The sequence below is a fragment of the Hevea brasiliensis genome, chromosome 5 (genome assembly GCF_030052815.1).
Source record: "Hevea brasiliensis isolate MT/VB/25A 57/8 chromosome 5, ASM3005281v1, whole genome shotgun sequence".
Lineage (NCBI taxonomy): Eukaryota > Viridiplantae > Streptophyta > Magnoliopsida > Malpighiales > Euphorbiaceae > Hevea > Hevea brasiliensis.
Genome location: NC_079497.1, coordinates 40,790,042 through 40,806,774, shown reverse-complemented (window position 1 = coordinate 40,806,774; position 16,733 = coordinate 40,790,042). Strand labels below are relative to the sequence as shown.

The 16,733-nt window shown below is 33.0% G+C and overlaps 2 protein-coding genes across 2 annotated transcripts; both read right to left on the bottom strand.

Moving 5' to 3' along the window:
• Positions 1-10,032: 10,032 nt before the first annotated feature.
• Positions 10,033-10,860, bottom strand: LOC131180107 (uncharacterized). Its single transcript, XM_058147721.1, has 4 exons — positions 10,788-10,860; positions 10,594-10,686; positions 10,408-10,506; positions 10,033-10,323 (listed from the first exon to the last, which is right to left on the bottom strand). The coding sequence occupies exons 1-4, from the start codon at positions 10,845-10,847 to the stop codon at positions 10,033-10,035; spliced, it is 543 nt and encodes a 180-aa protein (XP_058003704.1). The 5' UTR covers positions 10,848-10,860.
• Positions 10,861-12,102: 1,242 nt separating this feature from the next.
• LOC131180106 (uncharacterized) lies at positions 12,103-15,002 on the bottom strand. Its single transcript, XM_058147720.1, has 3 exons — positions 13,090-15,002; positions 12,894-12,981; positions 12,103-12,786 (listed from the first exon to the last, which is right to left on the bottom strand). Exons 1-3 carry the CDS (start codon positions 15,000-15,002, stop codon positions 12,103-12,105), a joined length of 2,685 nt encoding a protein of 894 aa, XP_058003703.1.
• Positions 15,003-16,733: the final 1,731 nt, after the last annotated feature.

Here is a 16,733-nt window from a genome sequence, read left to right as displayed (position 1 = left end):
CTGTAACCTATGAGGTGACATGAACACTATACAGATATATGAACAGGCCTCACCCAGTCTATGGTCTGCTGGGCTCTCTGTCAGTCCCTCTAGAACCTACACGTGGCAAAAGCGACGCGCTAAGCATAAAGCTTAGTGGTGCCAATAATACAAGAAAATATAATATGCAAATAAAAGTAAAAATTTCCTAGTTATTGTGCTTATAAGAAATAAATAATTACTAACTTATTGTTTAGTCAAAGGCTAATTACATCTTATGATATTAACTCTTTCTAGCATTTTATTAATCTTTTTCTTAATGATTTTGAGCCTCTTTTTATTGTAATCATTCTTATTCTTTATCTTGATATTTAATTTCCTTACTTCCTTTAATAATCAATTCAATTACATTTATATTTTTCCATGCCTAAGTAACCTATACAAATTGACCGAACTAGATAAATAAGTAAACTAGTACTGGGTACCAGGTACCTCGTGTAACACCCCGAACCTCCGAGTTATGAATAGTACCATTTTTGGTCCGTGACTAGTACTATTCAAAGACACCTTGAGGACTAAAAATAAATAGAAAATTAATTAAGATAGACACAATAAAAATTCAAGTGACCCAAAAATATAAGGATTCTCCGGGTATATTGTAAAAGAGGGACTATAACCCGATAAGGGGCATTTTGGTCAATTCACTTTAAAAGTTGACTTTTGACCAAAATGTAAATTAAATTAAATGAAAATAATATATTGAATTATGAAATAATTTTTTTTAGGAAAAGAATTCAAGTATAAAGTGAAAAGAAAATAAAAGAAATAAAAATCTAGAATTTTAATTCCATTTTGACCCAATTAAAATTTTAGTATCAATGGGCTCTGGACAACCAAATTAAATGAATTAAATAACTAAATAATGAGGATAAATATATAAAAGGAAAAACCCTCTTCTCTCCCCCATTTAGTTACCACCCACTCTCTCTCCTTCTCTCTTTCTTTCTTTATTTTTCTTCCTTCTTTCTCCATTGACACCCATTCTCAAAACTCAATTCCTTGCTTTTCCTCCATGGGTTTTTCATCTAATTGGTAGATAACATCAAATTAATCTTTGATTTAGAGATTAAAAGCAAGGGGAAACAAGAGATTAGAAGAAAATTGAAGATTTGGGGAGTTGGAAGGAAGTCATCAAGAAGTAAGTTCTTTAATGCTTATTTAGTTATACAAACCTTAAATTAAGCTAGATTATGATAAAATTTCATGAGAAATTAAGGAAACATGCATGGAATCTAAACTAAGGTTTTGGCCAAACTGGAGAAAATTAGGGTTTGATGTCTTTGAATGAAATTGATGATGAGATTAAGCTTAGTTGAAGTAGTATACATGATTGGGGCAAAGAAATTGCATGAAATGTGTATAAATTTAATTATGGGAGATTAGGGTTCATGGGAAAATTAGGTTTTGGTGCTAGAGAGTGAAATTAGTGTGTATAGTGTTAAATTATGATCATTTGAGGTTTATTTAGTTTGAATTGACATTGGGTTGATGAATGGAAGTAATGAAATGGTAGGATTAGGGAAAATTGCAAACTTTGGTGTTTGAAAGTTATGAGTTTTGTGCTAGGAAGTGCCATTGATGTGTCAATGCTAAATTATAGTCATTTTGGGTGAATTAAATGTGAATTGAGGTTGGTTAATGGAAGTAATTGAAGGAATGAAAAGTTGAACTTAGGGCAGAATTTTGTACACTGAATTCAGTGTGTTTGGAAGCCCATAACTTAAGCTACACAACTCCAATTGGTGTGAAACTAATTGGAAACGAAACTTAAGACATAGGGCTAGAATTTTCATAGATACCCTGCCCCAAAAATGACCTTAAGCTATCCGAAATGAGCCTTGAACTTAGAGACAAAATTCTGGAACCTGTAGAATTTGACCATATGAACAGTAAACTTTGCATGGCCATAACTCTCTCTAGAAAACTCCGATTTAGGTGATTCTTGAATTGATGGAACCTAAGACATAGTAGAATATTTCATATGAAGAACTTGAGGCCAAATTATGGACTTAACCCAATCAAACGGCTAAGTAAAATTGAATCACCGAATCTACAGAAATCTAGAAATCTACAGATTTACCATATAAACAGTAAATTTTGCATGGCCATAACTCTCTCAAGAAAACTCCGATTTAGGTGATTCTTGAACCGATGGAAACCTAAGATATAGTAGAACATTTCTTATGAAGAACATTAGACCAAATTATAGACTTAACTTGATCAAATTGCTAAATGAAATTGGATCAATAAATTTGCCAGAACTGAATCTGCAGGATGAACAGTAACGTAAACAGTAACCGTGTTTTGGTCATAACTTGAGCTACACAGCTCCAAATTAGGTGATTCAAAAAGAAAAATAAAGTTAAGACCTAGATGAACAATTTTCATAAAGAACACCTCACCAAATTATGATCGAAACTAGTTAAAATTGGGTTCAAAGATTGGGGCACCAAGTTGTCCAAAACCAAAACTCTCTAAAATTTGCAAAGCTAATTTGGGATGCATTAGACATTCTGTAATACCCCTATTTGCATAGCTTGGTATATTTCACTATTCCGGTGACCGGTGTCGGTCCAGAAAACTGAGGAGATTATAACCATACTTAAGACAACTAGATAAGCCCTGAATACAAATAATTAGTAATTGTCAATTGGTTAAGTATAAATAAGAAAAACAGAACATAAGAAGTTAAACGAGCCGAGAGTCACAGTGATGGGTGACCTTCTCGGGAAGGACTGCGAAGTCGATTTAAATTCAAATTTCAAATCATAAAATGTGACGCTGCGGTTCTTAAGACTATTACGAACACAGTGGAAAAGAGAAAATCACAAAAAAGGGTTGTTAAGCCAGTCAAATAATTAGGTCAGAGAGCCGAAAGAAATATTAAATTATTTGTAAACCGAGTTGAATCGGCGAGAGGCAATTTGGTCAATTGACCCCAAGAGCTGATTCCTGACCTAACTGTCAAATAAAATCGGAAAAAAGAAAATTTTGAAATATATAATTAAATTGAAGAAGTTATGGAAAAACAAAAAGAAAAGAAAACAAATTTAATGAAGGATTATGACATCATCATGGTGACATCATACATGAGGTCATAAATAATTTTTATTTACTTGATAATTTGACTTTTATTTACTTGATAATTTGACTAAGTCAATTAGAAGATAAATATATAAAATAAAGAACAAAATTCATTTTCCTTCTTCTCTCTTCAAGCCGGTCGAACCTCCCTCTCTCTCTAAACTCCATAGTTTCCACCATTGATGAGTTATTCAAGCTTGAATAACTTGAATCTCTCCCATAAATTTCAACCTTGAACCCTAGAAAACTTCTAAATTACCCTAGAAAGGAAGAATTGAGGAAAGAAAAAGTGAGAAATTGGAGGAAAAAGGGAAGATCAAAGACTTCACCTAAGGTTAGTACTCTAACTTTCAATTATCTATTTAAATATATGTTTAGTTACTTAAATGAACTTAGAAACTAAAGAAATGAAATAAACACAATTGCGAAGGGCCAAGTTGAATTTCGATGAACTAGGGTTTTGATATATGTATGCATGAATTTGGTAGATTTGAAAGTGTATGTGAGCTTAATTGTGTTGAATGATTATGATTAAATGCCTTGAATTAGTTAAGTGCAATGAATTGGTGAACTAGGGTTTTGGACACTTAGGGTTTAGGAGACAAAATTTGGAGAAATAGTGAAATGATGTGTTTGACCTAGTTTGAAGTGAGAAATGGTCATTTGTGACCAAATGAAGTGTGTTGGAAGTGTTTGAATTGAGGTTAAATTCGGATTGAATGTGGTCATGCTGCTGGCAGCAGGACCAAGGTCACTTTGAGGGACCAAAACTGAAAATTTACAAGTCCAATTGGTATGAGACCAATTGGGAATAAAAATAGACACAAAATGACACAATTTTTATTTAGGAATCATGCCCAAAAACTGACCAAAACCTAGTGAACAAATTGACCAAATCCAGATTTTCTCAGTCTGACCTATACAAAAATGACCAAATGAACAGTGTTTGTTCATTTAGCCATAAATTGAGCTAGGCAGGTCTAAATAACCTGAAATTTTACTAGTGGACAGCTGAGGTATAGACCTAAAACTTTCATGAAGAACACAAACCCAAATTATGTCATTAACCAAGTCATTTGGCCACCCAAATTTGGTAACCTAAAACTGCCAGAACCAAAATTTGCCCAGAAATCTGGGTTAAGTCCAATCTGGCAGCCATGATTCAAATGGCTATAACTTGAGCCAAAAAACTCCAATTGGAGTGATTCAAAAAGGAGAATAAAGTTAAGACAATAGGGAACATTTTCTATGAAGGAAGTTTTGCTAAATTCTAACAGAAAAATGACTAATGGAACAGTGCAACTTAAGACACCAAAACTAAAAATTTGCAAAATTGCCTAAAAGACTTAGAATTTGAGTAAACAACCAAAAGCAAAAAATTTAGTGACCAAAATATGGTATGTGGGTGAAGTTAGAATTCCCATACCTATTAAGCCTTAGAAAGTCAACAAATTAACTTGAATAGTATAGTGAATAGTAACCCCAAAACACAAAATTTAAAGAACGTCAAATTTAGCATATTAGAGCAAGGTAAAAGTGAATTTAAATTTATTTTTGGATTTATGCTAAGTTATGATACTGAAACACTATGAAACTGTGTGTTTCAGTGGAAAAGAACACCGGGAAAGAACCTGAGGAATCGAGTCAAGGCCAAGAGGCGACTCGCTTAAGGTTTGTGCACAACGTATAATTTCTGTAAATTATCTTCTGCATATTGTTTTGAATAATTTGAAATATCGAATTGTGACATTATTGTGATTAAGTATTTATGATGCTTTTGATTTAAATTGTTGGAAGTTATTTGTGTATATTTGAAATGGCATAAATGTTTAGTAAATTGTTAAGATAAGTTTTGAAACCACAGTGTCATGACCTTATATTTGAACACCTCACTAGCATGACTAGTGGGCGTAATCAGTTTCAAATTTTGATTCCTTCTCTGGCTGAAGTGTTAAGGTGTGTGCCAATAGAAGAAGAAATTAAATGGATATCCATAAACTGAGCTAGGTAGCCTTGTGATGTGACTTCTCCTTAGCCTTTGGCTATTGAGATTATATTTGTTTCGAATGGCATGATATAACTGTGGGTTTTATGAAATTGGTTTTGATGCTTCGAAATAAAATTGTTTGGATTAAAACCTCATAATTCATGTTTTGTATTTAATTCTCATGTTCAATTAAATTTTTTAATAAATGTGATTTAAGTTCTGCATAAAGATTATTTTAGTATGTTGTGCACCACTGAGTCCTAGTACTCAACAATAGCTGTTATTGCTATCGCAAATATAGAGACTAGAAGAGCAGCAGAGTGAGCTGCTGAGGATAGAGGAACTACCTTCTTTGAAGTTATCGGGTATAATTTATACCCTGACTGTAAATATTTATTTTGATGTATATAATGCACGTAAATATATAGACATGTAAAATTGATCTTGAGTAGCTTGTACAAAGTTTGTATAAAGTTTGTATAAAGTTTGTAATAAAATTTAGTTTGAATTTCTTTTAATGTAAATTTTTAGTATGATGTATATATAAATTGTTTATCTTTAATGAAATATGAATGAATGAAATTGATTGACAATATCTTGATGATTACTGAATTTTTGAAAATTGAGAAATGACGATTGTTGAATTTTGAAACTTGAGAAATTGGTTGAGATTGATTGTGAATTTGAAGAAGTGGTTGAAATAAATAATTGGAAGTGCTTTTTTACAGGAGTTTGAAGAACTATTTTCTCAAAATACAGACGGCACTCTGTCGAAATTTTTTATAAAATTTGCGGAAAAATAAAATGGGTCAAAAATTTTAACTAATTTCCAACTTTAATTAAATGTTTTAATATCTATTTAGAAATGCTCACCACTTATAAAAAGTAAAAAAATTGTTTTAAAATCCCTTGTAGGGTACTTAATGAGTTATCGGTAGGTGAAGTGCAGTAGTTCATTAGGTATTCTATGGGATCATATTATGCCTTACAAAGGGGTAAGGTGTGACACATTCATGTAATGATTTCTTGGCAGCAATTGAGATTAGTATTGAGGTATTCTATTTGTGTATTTTTAGTAGATAAAGAGGTTGGGACGGACAAGGAATAGTGAGTAAAGAGAAAGGAGAGCATTGAAGGTTTATGCACAACTAACCTTTTCTTCATTTTTAAACTTGTAAATTACTTAGAATGTGTTTATTTGAATGAGTTTGCTTTGAACAAGTTTACTTTGACTGAAATATGGTTTTTCTCTTACATTTGAGAAATTTGGGTGTTGCCACCTTTATATGGATATTATGATGAATTTAAATGTGTTTATTGGATTATAAATGTGATTGTTGAGTGGGAAATTTTTTGGAAACTATTTTGAAACCATAGTAAGTATGAAGGTCCCTTTCGAAACTCCCCAATAGTAATGGCTACTTGGGGTTGATAATTAATATTGATTATGTCTTCCATTAATAACGGTTAGTGGGATAAGACTACATGAGTACTCATTAGCTAGCTAGCGCTTCCCTCATAAATAACGGTTAGTGAGGTTGAGATTACTTTGTTGTGGTGTACAACACGGCACTGATCGTGAAATTTTATGCCATGGCCTGAATTGTGTGCTGAAGTTGGAACACTAATGCTTTGTGAATTGTGATTTATGAAGTGTGATTTCTCATTTGAAATGTTATTCCAATAAATGGCTCTTATGAACTTAGAACTATTGTGAAGTTTTCATGCTTAAGAAAAAATATGATTTATTATGCTTTGACAAATTGTGTTTTACCTTAAGTTTTAAAGTTATTAGTTGTGCACCACTGAGTGATATATTCAGCGACAGCTTCTTTATACTGTCGCAGGTAAGGGAAAGGAGAAGGCTTCCGAGTGAGAGACATGGAAGCAGCATTTTGGTATTGATTGTGGGTATTTACATTAGGTATACCCTTGTGATTCCTTTGGATATATTTTGTACCTATATGTGTGGATGTATGGACATTGAGCAGTTTATATTAAAAGCACTGCATTACTAAAGTATTTTGAGTTTGTAACTATTTGTATTGTATTTTGAAGCTTATGGAAATGTAACTTTTGCAATATTTAGTCTATCATTATTTCCAATGAATATTTACATTGAATTTTAACTATTCCCATGAAGTTTTCCATAAGATAATTGATAAGATCAAAAGATATAATATGTTTAAAATCCCTTGTAGCATAACTAATGGGTTATCGGTAGGTGTAGCTCGGTAATTCATTAGGTATGCTACGGGAACATGCCATGCCTTACAAGGGATAAGGTGTGACATGTTTTAATGGTATCAGAGCTTTGGTTTTCATACAAGTTTTGAAATTGCATGTTTGAAATTTTTTTATAAGTACAACTGCTCAACTGTCATTAATTGATACGTATAGTGCGTTACATCATAAAAATAGACTAATTGAGGAAAATCTCCTTGTGTTGGTTGTCCAGGAAGTAGAATTCTTTGTGATTCAGTATGGAAGTGGGGATCACATATTAGAGCAATCAGTAGCAGCTGAGGTACAGGAGGAAGCCCCAGCTCCTCAGAATGCCAACGGATCGGCAACACCCGTCCCACCCATGCAGTTTCCTGCTCAATTCGCTCAGCAGATGGCTGCACTATTTCAGCAAATGGCTGGCAATATACCAGTCCAAGCTCCTGTGCAAGCACCTCCAGTGCAAATACCACCTCCGGCCAGACAATATGAAAAGTTAATGAAGTATGGGGCGATAGAGTTCAAGGGTACAGTGAACCCATTAGAAGCCGAGCAATGGTTAGAACGGGTGGAAAGAGTATTCAAGAAACTGCACTGCACCGATGATTTGAAGTTCGAATACTCGGTCTCTCTGCTACATAGAGATGCATATAAGTGGTGGAATACCATTCCTCACAGTTTGGTTGAGCCCCCTGTGCTGATATGGGATGACTTTCTAAGGGAGTTTAGACAGAAGTATGTTCCTGACATATATGTAGATATGAAGCTATAGGAGTTTCTCAGTTTAAAGCAAGGGAACAGGACTGTAGCCGAGTATGAGAGACTTTTCTTGCCTCAGCCACTATGCTGGAAGCCTACTCACTACCAGTAGAGACAGATGCAAATGGTTTGAGGCCAGTTTGAGGCTTAGTTTGAGATTGCAAGTGGTTGGGTTTTGACATGACAACTTCTCTGGGTTGATATCACAGGCCCTTGAATTGGAAAGGATAGAACTGGAAGGGGCATCTAGGAAGGTAACCACTGAAAAAGAGAAGAGCAGTAAGCCTACAGGTCAAAGTCCGAGTAAGAATTCAGGTAAGAGGAAGAGCTTTGGGGTACCAAGTAACAAAGGATCTAGTAGGGGAAGATTCTCAAGGCAGAGGCCACCTAGATCCAGACAACAGATATCTAGGGGTTCCTTTCCTGCTTGTACCTGTGAAACTTGTGGCTGGAATCATGGAGGAGTATGTTATAAGGCCATAAGAGCCTGTTACAACTGTGGTGGAAGTGGGCATTGTGCTAAAGATTGCACTAGTGCTCGCAGGTTTGGGCCGCCTACCACCACTGAGGGATCTATTCAAGGTTCTGCTTCCAGAGGACAACCACTACAAGAAAATTAATATTTAACGAGGGGAAAAATCATCGTTAAAAGTTAAAAAGTGGTCATTAATAATAATTAACAACCCCAAAAGTTGGTCGTTAAGTCGTCGTTATAGGCTCCGTCGTTAAAAAGTTTAACGAGGAATTTATATAACTCGTCGTTGATACTAATAACGAGGACACAATAAGCGATTGTTAAAATTATAGTATTAACGACTATTTTAGCCGTCGTTAATGTTATTAACAATGGAGAAAATGGTCATCAAATTTAAATTAAAAGATCGTTATTTTACAATGTAACGGCCTCTAAAAACTATTAACAATGAAAAAATTGGTCGTTAAAAAATATTAACAACAGCAAATAATGCTCGTTAATGGTTATTAACAATTAAAAAAAATCTCGTTAAAAAGTATTAACGAGAGCAAATGATGATCGTTAAAAATTACTAACGATAGTAAAAAGTAGTCGTTGAAAATAATTGAGGATGAACATTAAAAATTGATAACAACGATGCAAAATGGTCGTTAAAAATGATTAACAATCATAAAAATAGTTGTGAAAACATATTAACAATAACAAAAATAGGTGATTAACAATCAATATGAATGCAAAAATCATCATTAATGATGATGATTTAATTGTGTTAACTTTTAAAACACTAAAAAATTTAATAAGCAATTAATAATAATAAATAATATGCTTCATAAGTAAAATAACATTCATACATCAATATGAAAAATGTCATAACAACCGTCTCAAATGTCGGTTTAATATTAATTATTTACACTTAATTTGTTTATGTCAATAAGAAAACTATAATTACGTGAAGGCTGAAATAAAATTCAACAATATCTTCTAAGTTACTTTTGAACACCTTCACCCAAAAAAATTACTTCAATGCTTTCACTATTTGTATAATCACATCTGCACCAAAATATAAAAATATAATTAGATTGCAACAACTATGAAATCCACTAATAGCTTGAAATGAGTTTCACATTTAACTTAAAATTTGTTAATATTTTATTTCTAAACAGTTTAAGTATAATATATCAAATAAAAAATTCGGCAAAATTCCATTTGTATTTTGAATATTTTCAAAATTTCAAACAAATAATTCAAATTCATAACTTGCATAAAACATAAATTAAAAAATATTCATCAACTTCCAATCCGATTTCTGTGCTCTTTAATTAAATTATATACATTTATCTTCAATAAATATATAATAGTGAATATTTATTTCTATTTGTAAATGTAAAACTTAAAATATGACCTATATTAAAAACAATATAAAGAATATAGTAGATGAAAAAGAAGATAATTTACCTTATCACAATCAAGTAGATTGATCTGTAGATAGAGAAGTTCTAGATGGAGCATTAGAGTATTGGCTCAATAATAAGTCCTCCAGGTATTTCATCCTAGTTTCTACTTCACACAAACGATCCTTAAGCAATCGATTCTCCTCTTGAAGGCCAATGTTGGAATGAGATTTCTTAACTTCTTTTGCCTTTATTCCACCCCCATAACCAATAACTTGATCACGATGTCGTGTTTCAAAACATTGTTCTACAACCTCCATATGAGACAAAGAAGGGTTGGATTGGATGACATCACGTATTTGATCCTATAATAATTATGATTAATCAATGACACAAATAAAACAATTTATGAAAAGATAAAGATTTGCAATAAAAGTAATATAACATACATATTTCTCTTGAACATTAGAGTCAACCAAATTTGCACCCTTCTTATGAGTTTCAAAGAATATAGTTCCAATGTCTGGTGGATTGCCATCCTTGCCTCCCTTTACAAAATACGATATTGTTACACAATAGCATAATATATTTAATCTCTAAAATGCAAAAGCATGAAAAAATTTCACTAACATTACCAAATCATAGATAATTTGTCTGTAAGGTTTGCTACCAGTACGATGAAGCATAGTTAAATTTTTCCTATTTTCAGAGTTTCGAACACTTGTTTCCTACATTATGTTAACTCTTATAAAAAATAATAAAACTAAAGATAAAAATACTTATATTTAATTTACGTAATTTCTAATATTGGTAAAATAAAATGTCATACCTTAAATTTTTTGGTGCAAAAATGGTTCTTAACTAACCACTCCCAATCTTCTTGATGCATCCCTTGAGGAACATTTTTCAACTTCTCTGGAAAAGAACCACAAGGCTTTATATTGTGGCGTTTCAAATCTCCTCTCCAATTATTCCACAAATGATTCATATGCTCTAAAGTCTTTTCTCGATATAGCTCAATGTCAACATTTTTAAATTTCTCCTACAAAAAAAAAAGAATGAATGAATAGATGTAAATTAAATTAATCCAATGTTTTATTAAAAATAAAGGTACCTTGACTGAATCCCACATATGATCTTTTGCATCTTCTCCAATTTGCTTCCATGAGTGCACTCTTATTGGACAAATGTTTGGGTCACGCACTATTTTGCCCAAATGTCTTGACCATTCTGCATGATTTTCTCCAACAACTCAATTATTATAAAAAACCACATCCAGTTTCTCTCCATCCTTAAGTGCTGCAATCTTTTTACCCTTGTTCATTCCTCTTGTTTTTCTCTTCTTTTGTATAGTGGAAATACCTAAATAAAAAAGTCCTTAGAACTTCATTAATGATATAGAAATAATGCATCAATAATAAATATAAATTATTAATAATACATATGACAATAATTATTTGAACCTTCTTGTGTTTCTTCCTGAGCTGGATTATTATTACTTTGATGTTGCCTTGTTGTATTACATTCTGCAGTATCAAAATCTATCAATATTAAAAATAAAAAGTAAATTATTAATGTAAACTAAATTCATAACCCTGAATGAAATAGAAAAATAGGAGTTGAACCTTCATGCACTTGTTCAGGTATTTGTTCCTGTACTCCACCATCTTCTTCCCTATGATCAACATCTTGAAAAAGAGAGTTGTCATTATGTGGCTCTAACGAACAACGTGCAATTGATGCAGTTTGACTTTGTGACGATGTCATAGGTAAAAATGATCTTGATTGATGTCCATGTCCCCTTGCCCTTCTTAATGCACCCGGTGGTATAAATGAACTCTTCACTATATTTGTCCTAGGTCCTTTTCTTTTTTTGTGACCCCATTTCTAGCGTCATTTACCTGGAATATTAGCACATCAAATATATGTGAATTTTTTTTCAAACCAACAAAATATATTATGACATAAATAAATATGGGAAACAACATAAATAAAATATGGGAAAAAGACAAAATGAAATGTAAACTACATTGAATAACTTAGTTACACATAAACATCCAAAATAAATTATGTATATATTATAGAGTTTATTTTGAAAAGAAACATTATACACTAGCATTCAAACAATAATAATTAAATAAACTTCATGATCCATGTTTTCTTTTCTTCTGTGTTGAAGATATATCAATTATTTGTGGCTCTATATCCATCCTCTTCCAACTAATTTGGTCATTTGCATCAGCTGTAGTTGTTTCTCCAGATTCAAGATTGACAGATTCATCAGCTTGATATGCTTCACCTAATTGATTCAAGTCAACGGGGTCAATGTCTTCTTCTAATGGGATGTCATAAGAATCTCGAGGATGTGCCTTTATCACACAATTCCAGCCTTTGTGAATATTGTCTGGAACATAAAAGACTTGTGATGCTTGGTTAGCTAAAATGAAAGGTTCATTTGTTTTCAAAGTTCGTTTACAATTAACACTAACCCCCCCATATTCATCAATCTTAACCCCCCTCACTCGATCATAAACATCCCACCAATTACAACGAAATAACACCACACGTCTTCCTCCAAGATATTGCAATTGAATAATCTCAGTTAAGACACCGTAGTAATCTATGTTGTTAACTTCATCACCAATATCTCCAATTACAACAACTCCACTATTTTGTGTCCTCAAACCTTGGTCATGATATTTAGTATGAAACCTATACCCATTGACAATGTAACCATAAAAAGATGTCACATATCGAGCAGGACCGCGTGATAATGAGAGTAGGGCTCCCATCATTGGACTTGAGTCATTTTTATGCAACCACGCAACCTATAAAAAAAATTTGTTTGAAAAAGTGAAAAATCAATTCCTAATGGTTACAAACAATTGAAATAATTAATTACTCAAAATACATACAAAACTTAAAGTGTACTTACTTTCGTCTTAAACCATCTAACAAAATTTTTATTCCATTGACCTTCTGACATACCTACTAAATTGGTTGCTGGCAATTGTGAATACTCTCTAAGGGGCAAAAAAAAAAAAAAAAAAAAAGAGGATTATAGGTGATTGTGATAAATTAAAAAAAAAAAGAGTAAATACAATATGAATAAGCAAAAAAAAATATCATACTCGATGTATGGCTGGACTTCATCACAATTCTTTAATACATAAATATGAGCTTGCTCCCACTCCTGTGTATCAAGATCACGAGTTTTACTAGCACCTAATCCTCGTCCTACTTTGGAGAAAATTGATAAGCCTCCTTTATTTTTATTACTGCCACCATCATAGTTGCGCTCCATTCGATTGAACTTTGTCTCAATGCCATGCAAGTACCTTGAGCAAAGAGTCATGCACTCATTTGCAATGTATGCCTCTGCAATTGAACCCTCTACACAAGCTCTATTACGAATACATGACTTAAATGAATATAATGCTCGTTCTATTGGGTACATCCAACGATATTGTACTGGTCCACCAATTTTAGCTTCATTAGCCAAATGCATAGGCAAATGCACCATAATGTCAAAGAATGAAGGTGGAAAGATCCTTTCTAGCTTGCAAAGAGTTATAGGAATTTGCTTTTCTAATTGCTCCAATACATCTACCTTTAATGACTTTGCTCCTAAATGAGTGAAGAACAATGACAGCTCAACAAGTGGTTCATATATTACTTTAGGAAGTAAACCACGTATTGCAAGAGGAAGTATATGTAATAGAAGAACGTGACAATCATGACTCTTTAATCCTGAGATTTTACTCTCTTTCATGTTTACACAAAGAGAAATATTGGATGAAAATCCATCTGGAACTTTTAACTGCTTCAAGAATTGGCAAAGCCTGTATTTTTCAGAAGTAGATAAACTGTACAATGCTGGAGGTATCACAACTTTATTCCCCTGTTGTACTGGGTGTAACTCTAGCCTTATATTTAATGCTTGTAAGTCAAGGCGAGTTTTGATGCCATCTTTAGTTTTTCCCTTTATGTTCATGATTGTCCCTAGTATATTATCGCATATATTCTTTTCAATGTGCATGACATCTAAGTTGTGACGTAGCAATAAGGTCCTCCAATATGGAAGGTCAAAGAATATACTCTTTTTATTCCAATTGTCCCCCCTACCATCATGTGAGATTGCTTTCTTCATATGAGGAGCCTTAGTTAATATGACCCCTTCAAGATTTTTCACTTGATCAAGTATATCATCTCCTGAAAGTGGCTTGGGTGGTAACCCTCGCTCCCTTGTGCCATCAAAAGATTCGTTATCATTTCTCCATTTGTGATTAAGAGGAAGATATCGTCGATGACCCATATAACATTGCTTGCCTCCATTAGCCAACCTCATCCAACAGGTGTCCTTATTACAACAAGGACAATCCAACTTTCCCTTAGTACTCCAACCTGATAAGTTCGCATATGCAGGGAAATCATTGATAGTCCATAGTAAAACTGCATGTAACTTGAAATTCTGTTGTGCATATGCATCAAATGTATCAATGCCAGTTTCCCATAACTCTCTTAGTTCTTCTACTAAAGGTTGAAGATAGATATCAATTACATCTCCGGGACCCTCAGGACCTGGAATAAGCATTGATAAAATAAAATTTGATTGTTTCATGCACATCCAAGGTGGCAAATTGTATGGAATGAGTAAAACTGGCCAAACACTATATGGCATTTTTGAATTGGCAAAAGGTTGAAATCCATCACTAGCAAGGCCTAGTCTCACATTGCGAGAGTCTGAGGCAAAATTTGGATGTAGTTTGTCAAAGGAAATCCATGCCATTGAATCAGCAGGGTGTCTCATCACTCCATCATCTACCCTCTTATCTTTATGCCATCTCATCAAAGACGCTGTCTTTGTGGACATAAACAATCTTTGAAGTCTTGGCTTTAGTGGAAAGTAACGCAGAATTTTTTTTGGTATTCTCTTCCCATTGGTTTTAACCTTGTCTTCCCCATTATATTTATCAGTCTTCCATCTAGAATAGCCGCAAATCTTACAAAAATCTAGCCTCTCATCCTCTTTCCAATATAACATGCAATTATTTACACATGCATCAATTTTTTTGTATGAGAGACCAAGATCTTGAATTACTTTCTTTGCATCATACTATGATTGTGGCAAATTAGATCCTTGAGGTAATAATTCATCTTTCAATAATTGCAACAACATAGTAAATGACTCATTACTCCATCGACCAAGGCTCTTGATATGGAGCAATTTGGCTAAGCAAGATAACTTTGAGCTCTTAGAACCTTGGTATAATGGTTGCTCAAAATCTCTTAGTAACCTATAGAATTTATTCGCTTCCTCATTCGGTTCCTCTTTATGAATATCACAAGCGAAGATATCCGTATCCATATCATTTGTATCTTGACCATAAAACTCTGGATATAAATCCCTTAAAATGTCATGCATCTCATTGCTAGGCTCATCTTCACTTTGTTCAACACTTTCTAAATTAGATTCAGATTCACCTACCCTTTCTCCATGGTGATACCAAAATGTATAATTACGTATTATTCCATACACCTTGAGATGTGTCCCTACCACTTCTCGTGTGGCGGAATACGTGTTACTACACTTGACACATGGACAACGTATTTCCCCACGCCTCCCAGTCTTCTTAAAAGCATAGTCTAAAAATTCCTCAACCCCACGTAAATATACATCATTAAGACGATCACCAACAAGATCCATCCATCCTTTACTAGGAGCCATTATCTAATAAATTGATAGTTAGAAATATAACTTATAAAAATAAGCAAACGTATTTGATAAGAAAAAAATTTAGTTTAAAATTTAGGTTACATTATTAAATAAATAAATATTAAAAAAAATTAAATAACATTGATCACAAAAAGGATGGTGCCAAAATATTATATGAAGTGGAAATTTAAAAGTAGGGTCAGAATGGAGGAATTTGAAAGACAAAGAACTATAAAAGTGAATTTTCTAAATACAAAAGAACTTATGGAATAATTGTGCATTGATCAATGAAAGGGAGACACTTGGTAAAATAAAAGCCACTCCTTTTTGTTCCTAAATCAATCAGCTGTACTCTCAATCTCCCTCAATTTTTAATTTTCCTTCATCCTCTATTTTTCGTTTCTTCTTCTTTTCATTTTTGTTAATTAACATTACCCTTTTTTATTTTAAATTATTAGCATTAAACTTTATTAAATTTAAATTTAATATCTCATAATATTAAAATTAATTCTAATATGGTTGAGTTTTCAAACTTATTCGAAAATTTTATGATTAAAGGCTTGTTCGGTAATGCTTGCCTAGCTAGTCACATTCTGCAGTCCAAATTGGTGTAATTTACTGTACATAATCAAAATTATCATGTTTTCCTATAGATAATTTTTGGAAACTTGCTGCATATTTTGACTGTTTTCTGCACTATGGAATGCAAAATATGCGTACACATGCAAGCTAAATGAGAAGAGTGATGTGTACAGTTTTGGAGTAGTCCTAATGGAGTTGGTCACAGGAAAAAGGCTAGTAGAACCAGAATTTGGAGAGAACAAGGACATAGTGTACTGGGTTTGCAGCAAAATGACAAGCAAAGAGAATGCACTTGATTTAGTGGACTCAAACATCTTAGAGAACATGAGGGAGGATGCTATTTCTAGCCAAGCAAAATAACATTTGTGAAACTATCAGTTGTGCAGATTTGCAATTAAATATGCAGACATCGAGGAGGATGCTATCTCCATGATCATGCAAAATTACTGCAGATTTGCAATTAAATATGCAGCAGAA

Excerpts from the sequence above, each read along its gene's own strand:
- LOC131180107 (XM_058147721.1), bottom strand. The coding sequence starts at position 10,847 with ATGCATCAAGAAGATTGGGAGTGGTTAGTTAAGAACCATTTTTGCACC. Across the intron at positions 10,687-10,787 it reads TTTGCACCAAAAAATTTAAG|GAAACAAGTGTTCGAAACTC; the intron begins GTATGACATTTT and ends AACATAATGTAG. Across the intron at positions 10,324-10,407 it reads CTAATGTTCAAGAGAAATAT|GATCAAATACGTGATGTCAT; the intron begins GTATGTTATATT and ends TAATTATTATAG.
- LOC131180106 (XM_058147720.1), bottom strand. The coding sequence starts at position 15,002 with ATGTTATATTGGAAAGAGGATGAGAGGCTAGATTTTTGTAAGATTTGC. Across the intron at positions 12,982-13,089 it reads GAAGTCCAGCCATACATCGA|AGAGTATTCACAATTGCCAG; the intron begins GTATGATATTTT and ends TTTGCCCCTTAG. Across the intron at positions 12,787-12,893 it reads TTAGATGGTTTAAGACGAAA|GTTGCGTGGTTGCATAAAAA; the intron begins GTAAGTACACTT and ends TTTTTTTTATAG.